Source organism: Phascolarctos cinereus, unplaced genomic scaffold (assembly GCF_003287225.1).
Source record: "Phascolarctos cinereus isolate Bilbo 61053 unplaced genomic scaffold, phaCin_HiC Scaffold_4;HRSCAF=312, whole genome shotgun sequence".
Taxonomy (NCBI): domain Eukaryota; kingdom Metazoa; phylum Chordata; class Mammalia; order Diprotodontia; family Phascolarctidae; genus Phascolarctos; species Phascolarctos cinereus.
In genome coordinates this window covers 662,395,785-662,414,216 of record NW_027555847.1, presented here as the reverse complement: position 1 = coordinate 662,414,216, position 18,432 = coordinate 662,395,785, and the positions used below count along the sequence as shown (strand labels likewise).

Below are 18,432 nucleotides of genomic sequence, written 5' to 3'. Positions count from 1 at the left end.
GGCAGACTTTGGTCAGAAAATATAAATGACATATAGAAAATCCTCAAATGACAAGAACCTTGGTGAGAGAAGAATTCCCTCTCTTCTATAGTTATGCCCTGGGGGACAAAGATGAATCACTAGAGTCCACAGTACAGAAAATTCCAGATATGTGCATCTATTCCTGCCCTCTGATGCTCTATCAAAACATCCCTCAAGTGTTTAATCCAGAGGCATATCCTGTTTTCTCTCAAATATTCTCCAGATTGGAGTGTGACTTCAGTTAGTATCTGCTCTAATCTTTATCTGGAGGAGAAATTTCCTTCTACAACGAAATGTTTATTTCAGAGCCACGTGACTCACATCTCGGGGGAAAAAAAAACCCCAAGTAAGACACCTAAGAAGTTCCCACGGTCTCAGATCAGTGTAGCTCTTTTGTACAAATAGCATCGTCCGTAGGATAAGGAACCATAACCTCTTTTATGTTGGCTCTTTCGTTTTTCTAACTACTCAAAAGGTCAAAGACATAAGACAACTAGAAAGAAGTTAAATAAACTAGCTTGTTAGCTGTTGTGACAAGGAGAGAAATAGCTGCTTCAAAGACTGAATGTACCTCAGCCACTAGGTAGGGTTTAAATGAGGGGAAAATGGGGGCACCAGACTGTGGATGACAAATGAACACTAAGAAGTTTGTATTTATATAGTAATAGCCACTGGAATTTCAAAGGGTTGATCTCATAAGCTTGCCTTATATGTTTATTCAGACAGGAATGATTTGGGAAGATAGAAGGGAATCCAAGTAGACCTGGAACAAGCCATGGGGCTCTATTAACTACACTTTGTATATCCCCAAGGGTAAGGAATTAAGTGGGATATGTCGTATTCTACTCTTTATCTACCCAATTCCAACAGTCTTTTGTGACAAGTTTTCAGTCATTACTGAAAAAGCAATGCTGCAGAAGCATCCCTAATACCACATGTGATAACTCATGGGCTTGGCATTAAAATACTGATCTAACAACTGTGTGCATATAGCTCAGGAGATTTGAGAAGTCCTGCAGAGATACTTCAGAACGAAAAAGAACCCCTGTACACTGAGGATGATGGAAGATGCCAGCCCAAGGTCCGTCACGCAGGAATGAGCAGCACCGCTGATTTTAAGCTGAGCACAGTAAAAGGAGCATTTACTACTCTGTCCAGTCATTTTTCCAAATACAGGAAAGCCTGTTAATCTGGGTAGAGGGACTACTCAAAGATAAGTACAGCCCAAGCCAGGGAGAGAGCAAAGAGGGAAGATGCCAAGGGGAGGGCATTCCAGAAACTCAGAATCAGACTACACCTGAGGGAATTGCACTTAATACAGGAACCCTCCAGCTGGGCCACAACGCTCCCAAATGACTGTGTCTCCAGCCTCACTAACCTTGGAGCCATGGGATGGTTTGGTCTTCTTGGGATCTGAGAAGGCAGAGAGTGGTATTGTGGGCAACATGGGGTAGTCAGGACTGGGCCTGGATACCGTTTCTGCTCCTTCTGGCATTACCATCACCTAGTAATAAAGAAGAGACAGATATTATCAATGAGCAAGGGGAAGAGTGGAAACCCAAATGGGAGGAGATAGGTGCTGTATCAGCTACAGCTAAAAGCACCTGGAAGTCTCCTTCATAGGCAAGGGAAAGGGTAGTTTATGGGCTACTTTCCTCTAATAAGTCAGACATCTCTGCTAATGTCATTAACTTAATTCTCAGCACTCAAAATGAAGGGTGATGAGGTGTACCGCTACATGCCAATCCTACCTGGAAAGACAGAAGGAATGCTGTGACTAGGAAATCGGCAACATGACCTCTGAGATACATTGAAATACCATGTGCAGCACATTTTGAAACAGAAGTTCCAGAAAGAGTGCTATGGGGATTTTGAAGAATTAAGGATTTCGAAGAATATGACTTTTGCTTTGTTTTTGCAACTGAAAACACAATTTGGGAAGACAATGAGAAGCTAGATAAATACTAGCAATAAGCAGCCTTATTTAGCCTTCTGCTAAATGGGAACAGATGAATAACAATCTTTGAAGTCCCACATATCCCTGACCTAACTTAGGTGACAAGCAACCTGATCTGTCAGGTAGATGGCGATGATTGAGAAACAAAGAAATAGTTAAGTGACTTGTCCAAGAACATAAAGCAAAAGCTAGAGAAAGAATCAGGAGAGAGGAATCAAGATCCTCAGATTTAAGGACACTTCAGCTCTTCTCTTTGCAAACACAATTCCTCAATACAATGTTAAGACAGAAGAGCTCTACAATTCTCTCTTTGTTGGAAAGGTACAAGAAATTAAAAGATCCAGGGCAACCACACCAGCATGAGCTCCCAGGGAATCCATCCCATAAACTCCTCCCCAACTGAAAGAAAGTTTGCCAAGTCAGCTATTATGAGCAGAGAAAGCCGAACAGGGAAGGGGCTAGCTACCTGAATGCTAAAAGATAACATTTGTTGCTCGCTCCAGAATCTGGGTCACAGCAAGATGCATAATAAAAAGACCGGAACAAGCCTTTTCAGAACTTGATTCAGCCAAAGAAGCATTAATTACACAGTCTATCATCTTTAATTCCATGGTGAACAAAATTAGTAAATTTAACCTAAGAAGCAAACTGAAGCAGAAAATTCCTTCACAGCACTTACGAGGAGGGCACTCGCCCAGAGGAATGTTTGGAAAGAAGGTATGTATATGGCCTCTCACACCAACCACTTTGAAACTGTAAAGCATGAGGCCAAAGTGGGTTATCAGGACATGTCTTTCTGTGAAATTCATGACAGTATCACTAAAAAGGTGACTGAAAGAAATTGATCCATGTGCTATTCCTACCAGAATGACTACAGTCAGCTGAAAATGAAATGTGGAGTTAAGTCGTTCCCCCCCCCCCATATAGGCTCCCAGAACAGAGAAATGGTAAGCAAGCACAGGGAGAAGATGCAAGGGGAGCAACTGAAGCCCCAGTTAAGTAGCTGGGCCTTTGCTTCATCCACAGGTTTCCTTGAGGCTCCTGAACTCCTCTGGGTTGTCCATCACAGGTCTTTCCCTTTCACTTAGAGTTGGACTCAATTCTCTCTCTTCAAACTGATTGCCTTACCCCCCTATATTCTAACATCTTATTATGGTAAATTGTTTTTTTTCCACTTTTCTTAACAAAGGTAGAATCCTTAAAAAAAAGAAAATCAATTGAGTTAATGAAACAAACCCCACAGCTTGAGAAGGCATCACTAATCATGTATTTCAGACTCCATTAACTTAGTGAAGCCACAGGGCTGGTGATATCTCCACCAGAATGGTCAATATTCAGTCTAATTCTACTTTGGGCTGAGCCTCATATACCAGCAAGGCCTGGGGGACATGCACAAACAAGTCAATTATTGGCTTAATATTTAGTTTCATTCTTCTTGGCAGAGATTTAAGGGGAAGCAACTAGTCTGCTCAATTCTGACAGGTTCCTGAGAGGTGAATGATTATGCACAATAAGAAGTTGCTAAAGGCAAAGCTATCCAACAAGGAGAAAATTAAGTCTCCCCTATAGGTTTCAATAGGGTAAGTGCCAACTAGGAGCAAGGTACTGTGCTAGGTCTGAAGACTCATTCTTCCCAGTCTGTAAGTCTTGAGAGAGGATACAACTAGACCCCCTTTGACGGTGCTGGCTTTGGTGATACCAGACTTCAAAGCAAGTAGAACAGCCATGCCATCACTCTTGGGGTACCAGTGGCTACTCAGCTTGCCTGACTGGCTTTAGATGAAAAGAGTTGCATGGAAACCACTGGTTACAACACCACCTCCATCCCAGCCCCGCCCACCCAAGTCCACAGCATTTAAAGGCCTTGTCAGAGATAATTCAAACCAGCTGCTAACAAGGCTGTCCTCTCTTTCTCAGCCACACCCAGGACAAAGACCACTAATGCTGATGCTCTGTATTCCATAACCCAGGCTCCTTCCTTATTGATGGAATAATACCCTCTTAAGAGTTGGCCTGCAGATTAGCTAATCTATGGCTTTTTTTCTTCCCCTCCCATCTTTCTTTCTTTTTTCTCTATTTTTCTGATGCTATTACTACTTCCTACCTCCTTCTCTCCTATTAGAAGAGGTAGCACATCAAGGCCCTGAAGCACTTTGAAGAAAAGGTTGTAAGTATCGACTGCAAAAACACATCCAGACTCATTCTGTTCTGGACTCTGGCCTTCTTTGCAGAGATCCCCACAGCCAGTAGGAGGAGACTTATTAACCAATGAACTTGGCCCCCTTCCTTTTCCTCCCCTCTTTTTAAGGTAAAAAAATTGACAGCACTGGACAACCATGGAAGGAGGCCTCTGCTCTCCATCAGCAGTGAACATGAAGAACTGTCATTCTCAAGCCCCACTGCCTTCTTTGGCACCCCCAAATGACCAGAAAAGCAAGTTTTATTTTCTTTTGTCTGGGGGAACTCTGGGAGTGCTTAAGGGATTAGGGTGGTACTAGTCTTTTTGTGATTCTTGTTTTATATCATTCTACAAAATAAAAAGTACAGTTATCTTAATCTCCATTTTTCTCCATCACTCTATTCTCTACTCCCAGTCTCTTTTCCCCTTGCCCCTCTATCATTTTATCCCTCCCTCTCCAGTCTTCCATCCATCCCCTCTTCCACACTCTCTTCTACCAAGGCTTTTAGCACATGCTGGGTTTGAAACATTTCGCATAATACTCTATAATTAAATCCCTAAGAAAATGAAGACAAAAAAAGAGCAGTGTGAACAATCTTCTCAAAGTCCAGAGGCTTCATTTCATTCCAATTTCTAAACATTCACTTTGGGCACTGCTTTTTCCATTTCACCCTTCAATATTCAAACCCCCAAACACTTTCTGGGATCATCAGCTAGAGCCAAACAAGGCCTCTAAGACTTTTGTCCTCTCATGACTTCTAAGTCAAACTTGTAGCCTGAAATCTAAAATCCCTGGAAACACAGCATACTTCTCTTTCAACATTTCCCTTCCCCACAGCAGCATCATCAACTCTTCCATGCAGGGCAGAGGCGTGCAAACTAAGAAACACAAGCCAAAGCAATCATGACACTTCTCACAGCTCACCAATATAAAACACAGCTGTCACTAGAAGCTTTTGACACAGTCTAAGGACATGGATAACTCAGCAAAACACACAGAAAAGCCACTCAGAACATCCTAAAACTGAACACAGATCCAGGAACCTGCCTCACCAGGAACCTCTAAACCAATGGGCTTAGGAAAGTGACTGACAGGCCTCTCACCTTCTCTCTCTTCATCCATCCCATTCATTGGCAGTAATTTAACAGCAGGCAGCCAGAAAGGTGAGGGGGAGACAAAGAGCATCAATAATCCACCAATTAGATAATCAGCTCCTAAAAAAATCCAGAGTTGACTATACTAACATTTGGGCCTGACACCTAGGGACTGTCCTAGAAAAGTCCTGTGTTGTCATTAGGATCTCCCATTAACTTGGCAAATAACCTGCTCTTTTCTCAGTCTCACCTTCTCTGTCTATAAAATGGGAAGGGCAAAAGTGATCCAATAATTTGATTTTTAAGGCTTTTCTAGCTCTAAAATCTAGTGCTAAAGTTCTAAGAGGAGCCAGCTAGCTAAGAGGAATGTAGATGGCATCATCTGCCAGCCAGGAAAGGCAGGGTTTTAATATCAACAGAAAACCACCTTTATTATGTAGCATGCATACACTTCAGCCTTATGAGAGCCTCTATTTCACAGAGTACCAGGTGCCTCTTCCCTGGCAAACTGAAAAAGTTTCAAAGCCAGCCCCTTGGGCACTCACCCCTCCTGCCCTCAGAAGCTTGGATCTGAATTCCTTGGTGGGGTTGTTGAAAGTTAGTTTCTCACAACGAAGATGATTCACAGGCGGATTTCCCTCCAGATTCAGGAACAGGTCATATGTGAAGCAAACCTTCTTCGGCTCCTCCTTAAACCAAGAAAACACAGGAAACCAGTTTTAGAGGATCAGACTTGAGATTGCAGAGATATCAGTGGTACATGCTGCACACCCAAAAGAATTTGCAAGCATGGCTTAATAAACGGTTTTCCAGACACATTCACTGAGAACAATTATAGCCTACCAATTTTCTCTACATTCTCAATTCACTTACCTTTTTTCCCCTCTCTTCTATCCCCTTTCCTTCTCAGAAAACTGAACTACCATAACCACTGCCTGTGCCCAGCTGTACTTCTTGAGCAAGTAGCTGCCTAGAGCCATACTTGGACTTCCCCCAACTCAAGTTGCTATGGAAAGTTCATAGCCCAGCTTGAATGGGGTATAATGGAAAGAATGCTAGACCTGAAGTCAGGAGACCTAGGTCCTAATCCTAGTTCTGACACTTAAAAACTGTGAGACCATGGACAAATCCCTTCACTTTCCTTGAAGTGAGTTTCCTCTTCTGTAAAATGAAGGTAATATTACTTTTACTACCCACCTCAATGTTTGTTATGAGAATCAAATGCAACAGATTTAAAACACTTTATATAGTGCCATAAATCGGTTATCATTCTTAGGCTCTCAGAATTTGTGAGAGGATTGGGGTGGGGTGGGGTGAGGAGAACAGGGAGAGGGGTACCAAATATCAAAAGGGTTGGGAGAAGAGCCAAAGGGAAAAGGGCAGCCAGCATAGTTGGCCCTCAGGGGAGTTCAGAGCATTGCTCCCCTCATATGCTGTTTCTGAGTCTCCTGTCCATACTCTAAATACATGAGATAGATGAGTAAAACAGTTGGTTGGACCAGGGAGTCCAGGAAGATTCCTTCTGGCAACCCAGGTAACTAAAACCTGTCTGAGGGGCAGAGAACAGCATGGTATAGTGGAAAAGAACACTAGATTTGGAGAAGATCCAAGTTAGAAGACCTGGGCATAAATCCCAACCCTCACACTTACTGACGACCTTGGGAAAATCACTCCCCTTAGTGGGTCCTTATCTCATCTGTAAAATGTAAGAGCAGGATGATTTTTGAGGTCTCTTTCAGCTCTAACATCCTATTAACTCTTCCACAGGCAAGAAGTAAAATACCAAGCAACTGGTAATAACAAGAACAGTGCTTGCCATGTTCCACGCACTGTACTAAGCACTTTGCATATACTATCTTATTATTATCCCCCTTTTACAGATAAGGCAACTGAAGCAAACAGAGATTAAAATGACTTGTTCAGGGTCACATAACTAGTAAATGTCTGGGGCCAAATTTGAACTCAGATCTTCCAGAGTCCAGGTCTGATGCTCTATCCTCTGTACTACCTAGCCCTGAAAAATTAAGCCTAGTGGCTCAATTTCTCCCAAAGTTTCTGAGTTTGGGGTAATAAAATACACTGAATCTATTCACGTCATATTACATAAACTCATTCTTGGAATGTGGACCTAGATCCATCATTCCTTTACTTGTTGAAAGTGCTGGCAAGCCCGAATGTGGTGCCAGCAATAGCAGCTCAGCAGCAGTTTCAGAAGCTCTTAATCCAGATAAGGTAAGGGGACTGGAAAACTGGTCAGACAGAGATTACAGGGGACTCTTTGCCGGCACTCGGTACAGCTGGCACTGACTGGCAATTCGATCGTCCATAAGCAATTCTGGGTTGCAGTTCAGTGGTGGAGAAGAGCACTGGTGGTTGGTCAGAAGCTGAGCAGGGGCCCTGGTTACAGTTCCAAGGCAAAGAAAGCACTAGCACTTGTTGTGGCTGCAGGAGACCAGGGGCCCTTCCTGGGTAAAGACCAGAGTGCAGACCAGAAGAGCAGTGACCACACCTCTCCTAGGAACACATCACCTAGGAAGCTTTCAAAACTTGTAGACCCCCCAGAACTAGCTCTGAAAACAGCAGCACAATAAAGCCTGAAGCTTGAGACAGTGCTTCCTTACCCTCAGGTGAGCACAGCCCAAGTTTAACATAAAATTCAAAGTCAAGAAATAGGCTGGAAAAATGAGCAAACAACAACAAAAAAATAATTTAACCATAAAGAGCTACTACAGTGGTAGGGAAGATGCATAAACTCAGAAGAAGACAGCAACAAGAAAACAGCTACAAACAAAGCCTCAAAGAAAAATGCTAACTGGAAACACGCCCAACAAAAATTCCTGGAAGAGTTAAAGAAAGAAAAGAGTGGAAGAGGAAAAACTGGGAAAACAAATGAGACGGATGTAAGAGAATTATGAAAAGAGAATTAACAGCTTGGTAAAACAGGTACAAAAAATATTGAAAAAAATAATACTTTAACACTGAAAAAAACCCAGAATTGACCTACTGTAAAAGAGGCACAAAAAATTCACCGGAGAGAAGACCTCCTTAAAAAGCAAAATTGGCCAAATGGGAAAAAAAGGTACAAAAATTCACTGAAGAAAAGAATTCCTTTAAAATTAGAATTGAGTGAGTGGAAGCTAATGACTCCATGTGACATCAAGAAACAATAAAACAAAGTCAAAAGAATGAAAGTTAGAAAATGTGAACTATCTCAATGGAAAAACAACTGACCTGGAAAAGAGATCAAACAGAGAGAATTTAAGAATTACTGAACTACCTGAAAACCGTGATCAAAAATAGAGCCTAGACATATTTCAAGAAATTATCAAGGAAAACCATCCCAAAATCTTAGATCCAGAAAACTGTCCTAATATCTTAGATACAGAGGGTAAAACAGAAAAAGACAAAATTCACCAATAATATCCCTGAATGAGATCCCAAAATGAAAACTCCCAGGAATATTACAGCCAAAGTCCAGAGCTGCCAGGTCAAAGAGAAAATACTTCAAGCAGTCATGAAGAAACAATTCAAACTGTGGAGCTATAGCCTGAATTACACAAGATTTAGCAGCTTTAACATTAAAGGAGCAGAGGATTTGGCATATGATATTCCAGAAGGGAAAGGAACTAGCATTACAACCAAGAATCACCTACACAGAAAAAAATAAGTATAATCTTTCAGGGGAGAAAATAGACATTTAATGAAATAGAGGACTTTCAAGCATTCCTGATGAAAAAACCAGAGCTGACTAGAAAATCTGACATTCAAACAGAAGACTCAACAGAAGCATAAAAAGGTTAACATGAAAGATCTTGTAATTGTTAAGGCTCTCAATTTACATTCCTATATGGAAAGATATACCTGTAACTCCTAAGAACTTTATCACTATTAGGGCAGTTAAAAGGAATTTACATAGAAAGAAGGCAAGGACGTGAGTTAATTATATTAGAATGATCTCCTGCAAAAAAAAGAAGGGGTGAGAAAGAGGGATGCACTGGAAGAAGGGGGAAGGGAGAAACAGAATGGAGAAATTTTCTCACATACAAGAGGAGAGCAAAGAAGCGCTTTTACAGTGAAAGGAAAATTGGGGGTGGCAAGCAATGCTTAAACCTTACTCTCATTGGAATTGCTTCAAAGAGGGAAGAAAAAAAAACATATATATATACATTCACTTGTGTACAGAAATGTAACTTATCCAATAGGAAAACAGGAGGGGCAAGGGATAAGAAAAGGGATGATGATGATGATAAAAGAAAAGGCAAATTAAATGAGGTAGTGGTTAGAAGCAAAACTGACTTTTGAGGAGGGACAGGATAAAAAGAGAGAGATTAGAAACAGAAGAAAATGGGATGGAGGGAAATACACAATTAGTAATCATAACTGTGAAAGTGAATGGGATGAGCTCACCCATAAAATGGAAAGAGACAGCAGAATGGATTAGAATCAAAATCCAAAAATATGCTGTTTACAAAAGACGAACTTGAAACAGAAAGACAAAGAGTTAAAATAAAAGGCTGAAGCAGCATCTAATATGCTTCAGCTGAACTTAAAACAAACAAACAAAAACAGGCAGGAGTAGCAATCATGATCTCAGATAAAGCAAAAGCTAAAATAGACCTAATTAAAAGGGATAATCAGGGAAACTACATTTTGCTAAAAGGTAGCAGACAACAAACCAATACAGAAAAATCTTACATCAAGTTTGATAAAGTCCTCATTTTCTGAATATATGCTGAATACAAATCTGAGTCATATTTATAAAAAATAAGAGCCATTCCCTAATTAATAAATGGTCGAACGATAGAAACAGGCAGTTTTCAGAATAAGAAATCAAACTTATAATAGCATCATATGAAAAATTGCTCTAAATTACTATTTATTACAGAAAGGCAAATTAAAGCAACTCTTAATCACCACCTCACACCTAAGGGAAAAATAGGTACACTAATGAACTACCAGCAGAGTAGTGAATTGGTCTGATCATTCTGGAGAACAATTTGGAACCATACCCGAAGGGCTATAAAACTGTGCATACCCTTCGATACAGAAATACCACTACTAGGTCTATTTCCCAAAGAGATAAAAGAAAAAGGAAAAGGACCAAAATAGCATTTACAAAAACATTTACAGAAGCTCTTTTTGTAGTGGCCAAGAACTGGAAATTGAGAGGATGCACATCAATTGGGGAATGGCTGAAAAAGCTGTGGTATACAATTGTGATGGAATGCCACTGTACTATAAGAAATGACAAAGGGGGTGGTTTCAGAAAAAAACCTGGAAAGCCCTAAATGAACTGTTGTAAAGTGAAGTGAGAAGAACCAAGAGATTATTGTGCATAGCAACAGCAATGCTGCAATGATGATTAACTGTGACAGGCTTGGCTATTCTGATCAATACAATGATCCAAGACAATTCTAAAGGTTCATGATGAAAAAAAAAATCTATCTCCAGAGAGAGAACTGATGAACTGAGTGCAAACTGAAATATAATTTTCTCACTTTATTCTTCTTGCTTTTTAAAATAATATGGCTAATACGGAAATGTTGTACATGATTTCACAGATATGACTGATATCATATCACCTGCCTTCTCGGTGGGGAAGGAGAGAATTTGGAACTCAAAATTTAAAAAGAAAAGAATGCTAAAATAAATAATAATTTTTGGAAGTATTTTAAAAACTGACAAGTTGAATTTCTGGACTCAGACCATAAACAGGGGGATACATTCCTGTGATTACACAAAGTTTATGATGTATGAATTCTAAGTTTCTTCCATCTCTGCTATTCTCATCAGCGCTTACACTGTTAACTATTCCATGATGGAAGCTCTCTCTAAAGGCCATGACATTTACATAGATCAGCTAGTCTCAAATTTAGGTATGTTGAAAAAACCAGAGGCTGAATCTGGTTTTCTCACAGAAGCAATGACATAAAAGAAGGGTTACATTCTTGATTAAAAAACTTATGCCTGACTTTGAGTAGAGGGACCATGTTTAGTCAACCATAAATGATACGCCTATCTTCACAGAGTAGCATAAAGCCTTCTATATAAATCAACTAAGACAGGATATACAATACAAAACATATGACATATTGGCTTACTTAACAGCACCTCAGAAGGGCATTCAGGCTTCAAGGAAATAGCTGGAAGAACACTACATGAGGGGCTATGTCTGACACCAGGAAGAGGCTTGCTTACTAAGATCTAGAACTACAGAGGCTGTACTTACTTACACATATCAAGAAGGAGGCTGAATGGACTCTAGGGTTTGTTCCCTGTTACAGGCATTGATAATATTAACACAGATATAATTTGGTAGAGGGCTGAAATTTCAGAATGGCTTGAATGCCTTTCTGATGGGAAGAAATTCGAACACCTGGAAGCTAACTAATATCATAGGACTTAGAGTGAGGCAATAATAATTGAGGTGTTAGAAAAAATCATTTAATCCAATCCCTTCATACTAAAGATGAGGAAACTGAGGTCCAGGGGTAAACTGACTTGCCTAGGATTATAAAGGTAACAGCAGTAGTAATAATAGCCCGCTTACACTTACTTACATATAGCACTTTAAGGTTTGCAAAGCACTTTATATGAATCACCTTATTCGGTCCTTACAACAATCTTGTAAGGTAGATGCTATTATTATCCCCATTTTACAGAGAAAAAAACTGAGGCTCAGAAAGGCTGTGACTTGCCCAGGGTCCCACAACAAGTAAATGTCTGAGTCAGGGTTTGGAATCAGATCTGGGTTTAAATCCAAATCTTTATCTGCTAAACCAGTTAAGTAGCAAAGCCTGTGGGTTCCAGCAAGCACAACTTTTGTTGTTCAGTCATTTCAGTTGCTCTTTGTAGAGTGGTTTGCCATTTCCTTCTCTAGCCTATTATACAGATGAAAAAACTGAGGCAAGCAGGATTAAGTGACTTGACGAGGTTCACACAGCTAGTAGATGTCTGAGGCCTGATTTGAACTCAGGAAGATGAGTCTTCCTGACTTCAGGCCTGGCACTCTATCCACTTTACCACTTAGTTGTCCCAAGCATAGCTTCTCTAACTCTTATATCCTCTGCTCTTTCCAGCACATCAGACAAGTGAAGGAAGAAAGAGAAAGGCAATCTCACTTAGTATAATACAGCACTGCCAAATACGACTATCAGAAAAAAAAATAAAGGGCATTCCTGAACAGCTCATTATATACATCAGATGATATTAGTACAATAAATGTTAGTGCCAGCTGGCAAACACAAATGTAACAGTGAGTGGACTCAAACTCTTGATGTCATGTTCCCTCTAAAATGCTACTTAAAGTTATACCTTTGAATCTAGAATTGTAAATGTTCCTCAGAGCCCAGCCTCATATTGGAATCTACTCCCCAATATTTCTGGCTACAAGCCAGCTTCCCTCTCACTATAAACAGACAAAAGCCCCGAAGTTACTGGACAAACCAGTTCAAGTTCCCAAAACAATATGTATAACTGAACACACAAATCCAGCCTTGCTCTTCAATTTCTTTCCTCTGAATAGCTAGGACAGGTAGAAAGGTCTAGATCTTCCTGGTGAATGCACAAGTCAGGCAAATGTGCTTGCCAAGGACTAGTCCTTGTGCTGCTCCAAAATCAGACTCAGAACCATAACCATTGAACAAGAGACTCCCACACACCCAAAACAGTTCAAGTAAGATTTCTTCTATCTAGCCTGGCCCCCAGAACAGAAAGTATGTCTATAACTCCCCTTGTCTCAAGTTCCAAGGAAACTAAGGATAGCTCTGGATAGGAATTGGATTAGCACCAAGTCTTCAAATGTGCATCCTGCGCCCCTGACAACTGTGTCATAGCTGGTCCAACAAAACTGTGATATGTAAGCCTCCCTAATCTTCTCTTGTAAGCATGGAGGAACCCCAAACTCACAAGGGTACCCAAATATTTCTAAAGTTCCTAAATCCTCCTTTCACCTTATGACATCATCTTCTCCACATCCCACTTACACACCATCACCTTCTTATAGAAGTCCTTTTGTGTTTGCCTACTGGAATCCAAAGCATTCTGGTAGTCAAAAACAAAGCTCTTTTTGCAAGAAGTTATATAATTGATGAGGGAAAGAGCTAATGATGTAGGGGAAAGAGCAATAGCTTTAGAACTGTGATATGGGTTCAAATCCTAGTCCTGCTCAGTATCTGGTAGCAGTGCCTTACCCACTGGAAGTGCTTCAGGAATGTTTGTTGAACTGATTACTACCCATGTGACTAGAAGAAAGTTATCAAATCTTTGGGTCTTACTTTCCTCTTCTACAAAAAGATTATGATTTCTAATATGCCTTCTAGTTCTGAATCAAATGAATCCTATAGACTCATGAAAGACAGATATAGATATATAGATATATATATATATATATTTTTTTTTAAACAAATGTATGGTTTCTCTTTCAGGATCTTTTTTTATTCCTCGGCATTCTTCTTATCTACTTATCCAGGGAACATTTTAGCAACTTGGAACTCAAGTGAAAACCAGGAAGAGCAAAAATGACCACTAAGCAGCCCTAAATAGATGCAACATACATTCAACAGACATTTATTAAATGCCTACCTCTTATAATGATAGATAAAAACAAGGCACAGCTTGCCTCCAAGGAATTTACATTCCAGTAGGGAAACCAAAATGTATACATGGAAGTAAATACAAAATATATGGGAGTGGGGGGAGAAGGGGATGGGATTAAGCATTTATTAATTACCTACTATGTGCCAGGCACTATGCTAAGCATTTTACAAATATTATCTTATTTGATACAGGAATAACAGAACAAAATTAGTAATAATCAGAGTTGTTCTCTTGTGGAAGAGGCTGCCTCAGGAAAAAAGGCATTCCTGGTTGTCAGAGTTGTATAAGCAGAAGCTGGCTGAGCCCCTCCTGTTCAGGAAAGCTGCTGAGGGGATTCCTGCAGGGGTGGCCAGCAAGGACCAAATGTCCTCTCAGGTCCTTTCCACTTCAAAAGCTCTAGCACAGCAGAAGCTATTTTCTTGAATGTTAAAGAAATAATTTCCAAGTGGCCCTCCACCCAGTTTGTAGGGGTTTGAACAGCATTTTGGCATCTCTCTCTTGGCTTTCATCTTTGCTTTCCCCAGCATGTACAAGAACCCCAAATGGCCAGTGACAAAAGCAAAACTACCAGGGAGGGGAGGTTCTCAGAGTGGCCAGATGTCATTCAAATCATAGCACACCAAATCCTAACGGACAGGACTATAGTACAGGAGTCACAAGAGCTATGTACTGACAGATGTCGTAGTAGCCTTCATAATTTCCAGCTCTAGCTCTTGCCTTGACATGAAGCAACAGCCTTTAAATGATCACCTACCACCTGGAGAAATTTCAGCTCTAAGCATGAGGACAAAAACAACAACAAACCAATCAGTTAGCATCTCCGTGATTCTGGTCAGCTTTTGGTGGCCCCACCAAACAATACAAACTGTGCTGCACAACCACTTGCCAAGCAGGTAAGTACCCTGTAGGCACACTGATTTCTTATCTGAGCCTCCTATCACTGAGATTCATGCACCTAACTCATAAAACCACCTTAGCACCAGGAAACCCTTAAATCAACATACAAATAAATGTATCTATATTTAGACTTACTTTTATTTTGTCAACAATAAATATTAAGCATGTGACAGGAACTATGCTAGGAGATGGAGACACAAGTGTAAAAATGAGAGTCCCTGTGCTCAAGAAGGGAAAAAGATGAATCTTTGATTAAGTAAATACAGATATATATATATATATATATATATATATGTATATACATATATAGATACAATACATACATACATACATACATACATAGTAATTAGCTGGTGACAAAGGACAACTGACAATTGACAACTAGGTGAATCAGGAAAGGTCTTTTGAAGGAAGTAGCGTTTGAGCTGAGCCTTGAAGAAAGCAAAGAGTTCTGTGGTGACATGAGAAAGGAGAATATTCCAGGTATAAGGGACAGACTGTACTAAGACACAGAGGCAGGAAATGGAGCAGTATATACAAAAAATTGCAAGTAGACCAGTTTGTCTGAATTGTAGCATGCATGAGAGAAAGGAAAGTGTCATCAAAGTAAAAAGACGGGCTCAAGCCAGATTGTGAAGTGTGTTAAATACCAAAGAGAGTAAGTTTATTTTATCCCAGAGGGAATGGAGAGCTATTAAAGATTCTTGAGCTGAGAAGTGACAGGGTCAAATCTGTACTTTTTTAGCTGTGTAGAAAACAGATTGGAGAGGGTAAAGGAATGGATGCAGAGAGACCATTTCTATCCAAACAGTTTCAACAAGTTTTAGTTACCTGACTTCTCAGCTCATGGACAATTAAAAGAAGAGGACTACTTCAGGTAGGCACATTAACAGCAACAAATTAACAGCTGGTAACATAGGAAGAATCCCCCAGCCTCCCAAAACCCTATTAAAAATAAACCCAAGAATTCAAAAAACTCAACAGTATAGTATCAGTGTACGGATTAGTCCTAGGTAATTCAGTAGACCAAATGACATCACTTCACTGAACAACTGATGACAGAATCACAGAAAGGTAGAGTTAGACTTTTTGGAGTCATGACCAACTGGAAACAATCCCAACTGACTGGGGAACTGTTAAATAAATTGCTGTTCATGAACATAATTAATGGGATTTTACTGTGCTATAAGCAATTATTAAAATGAAGAACAGAGACGCTTGGGACATTGTCTAATATGAACTGATGAAAAGTAAAGTAAACAGAATTAGGAAAACATAGACAATGACTGCAATAACAACTGAAAGAATAAAAGCAGCAAAAAAAAAAAATGAAAACAAAACACTTGTGTAATTATGATAAAACCAATCTTGACACCAGAAAAGAGAAGAAAACACTGTGTTTCCTTTTTTTACAGAGATGGGGGACTACAGAATACTACATAAACTGTTCAAATCAACTGTGTTGGCTACTTTTACTGAAACTGCCCCCCCCTTTAATTCTTTGTGATAAGAGATAGATTCATGAATGGGGATAGAGGCAAAGGCTCATGGGGATGGAATGGAATTGGGCTCATGATTTTATTGGGTATGGAACTCCCAGTAAAGAAACTCTTGGGCAATGATTACAGTTAATATATATCAATAAAAATTAAAGGGAGAAAGAAAATTAGAGCTGGAAGAAAATTTAGAGAAAATCTATACCAACCTTCTCATTTTAAAATTTGGGAAATTGAGGTCCAGAAACAGGAATTGACTTGCCTAAGATCACAGAGCCAGTAAGTGGTGGGTCTTGGGACCAGGGCTCAGACACAGGATTTCAGAGTTGGAAAGGACCTAAGCAGTTTTCTTTTGCAACCCACTACATTAAAAAAGAATGCCCTATACAACATATACAGCAAATAGTCATCCAACCTTGGCCTAAAGACATCTAATAATAGAAGTTTCTTCCTTTCATCAAATTTAAATTTACCTCTTCCCACCTCTAGGATGAAACAGAACAAATCCAATCTCTCTTCCACATGAGAGACCTTTAGTAGATGACAGCTATGAATAATCTTCCCCTGCCCAGAGTCATTTCTGTATGCTAAATAGTCTCATTTCATTCAATCTAGCCCCACATGATATGCTTATAAATTTCCTTTCTAAAGTGTGTTGCCCAGAACTGAACATAATAATCCAGATGTGGTGATTATGACTTCCTCATTTCAATGGGAATGATTATAACAGCACCTACCTCACAGGGTTGTAATGAAGATCAAATGAGATACTTGTAAATGCCTGACACCTAACAGGCTCGTTATGTCAGTCTTCTCCAACTCTTTGTGGCCTCATTTGGGGTTTTCTTGGCAAAGATATTAGAGTGATTTGTCATTTCCTTCTCCAGCTCATTATACAGATGAAGAACTCAGGCAAACAGGGTTAAGTGACCTGTCTAGGGTCACATAGCTAGTAAATGTTTGAGGCCAGATTTGAGCTCAGGAGAATGAGTCTTCCTGACTTCAGGACTAACAGTCCAGCCATTGTGCCACCTAACTGCTCCATCCCCACTTCAGGAGCGTGTATTTTATTAGGGATACACAATGTACACCAAGTAGTATTGTGCCAGAGAGAGAGAAAGAGAGAGAGAGAGACAGAGAGAGAGAGAGAGAGAGAGAGAGACAGAGAGAGAGAGAGAGAGAGAGAGAGAGAGAGAGAGAGAGAGAGAGAGAGAGAGAGAGCGCGCGAGCGAGAGCATTAACAAAGCAAAGGGTGACTGACAGTGAAGGCTGCGAGGAAGAGGTGGCGCCTAAGAAGAGCCTTGATATAACACAAGGATCCTCAGGAGCCCAGGAGAGGTCTGAGTTAAGGAGGAAGAGTGTTGGATTCAGGGGAACTTCAAGGTTGCAAATTCAGATGACTGGAAGGACAGTGGTATCTTTACTAGAAATTAGTAAGTGTAGAGGAAGGATGGCTTTTGGAGAAAAGTACATGTTCAAAAAGGTACTTATTACGAGTTTGCGATGTTTATGGGATATACCCAGTAAGAGCCAATCTGCAAGAAGTCGATATGAATGATTAGAGTTCAGCAGAAAAATCTTAACAATTGTGTTGAAGTCTGAACTCTATGAAATTTAAAATACATTTTCCTGACCTTACCAAACTGGCTGCAATGCCCTCTAAAAATACATTTCCCCACCCAAAACAGCTAAAGCAACTGATTAGAAGATTTTAAAAGTTAAAAAAGCAAAAACACCACAGGTTGCACATTAAGGCCAAATTCATACTGCCCTGTCACAACTGTACTGTCCTTTGACCTTTACCCAAGTCTAGTCACACAATATCCCCTCTGTTCTGGTCCATTAGTTAGCTTAAAGAGGGGAAAAAAAAACCCTATTCGAATCTCTGGGTAATGACATTCTTCCTCAGCTACATAAAAACCAGCCAATTGTCCACACGTCACATAGCAACCATCAGAAGCCAGCACCCTGGAGGGGAGGAGAGGCTGAAAGAGACAGGCCTGCCCGCCTTCTCAACTTCAGAATGCTCTTAGGAGGCAAGGAGGGGGAGCATGCCCCAAGTTGGCAATTTGGGAGGCCCTCATCTTCCAAGGATAAGGGAGGAAGAGATAACAGCTTGAGAACTAGTCTAAAACAGAGCCAAAAGATAAAATTAATTAGGAGGAACTGAATTCCCTGTTTGAATAATA

The 18,432-nt window shown here is 40.2% G+C and overlaps 1 protein-coding gene across 3 annotated transcripts in view; it reads right to left on the bottom strand.

The window, feature by feature from the left end:
• MLLT1 (MLLT1 super elongation complex subunit) overlaps nt 1-18,432 on the bottom strand; it is a 93,673-nt gene that overhangs the window by 22,272 nt on the left and 52,969 nt on the right. For 2 of the 3 annotated variants that reach the window (XM_078153968.1, XM_020971322.2), the window contains exons 4-5: nt 5,798-5,941; nt 1,400-1,525 (exon numbers count right to left, since the gene is read on the bottom strand). In XM_078153968.1, coding sequence (XP_078010094.1) covers nt 1,400-1,525; nt 5,798-5,941 — 270 coding nt within the window. The remainder of the gene's footprint in view (nt 1-1,399; nt 1,526-5,797; nt 5,942-18,432) is intronic. The other variant, XM_078153969.1, reaches the window with a different exon arrangement.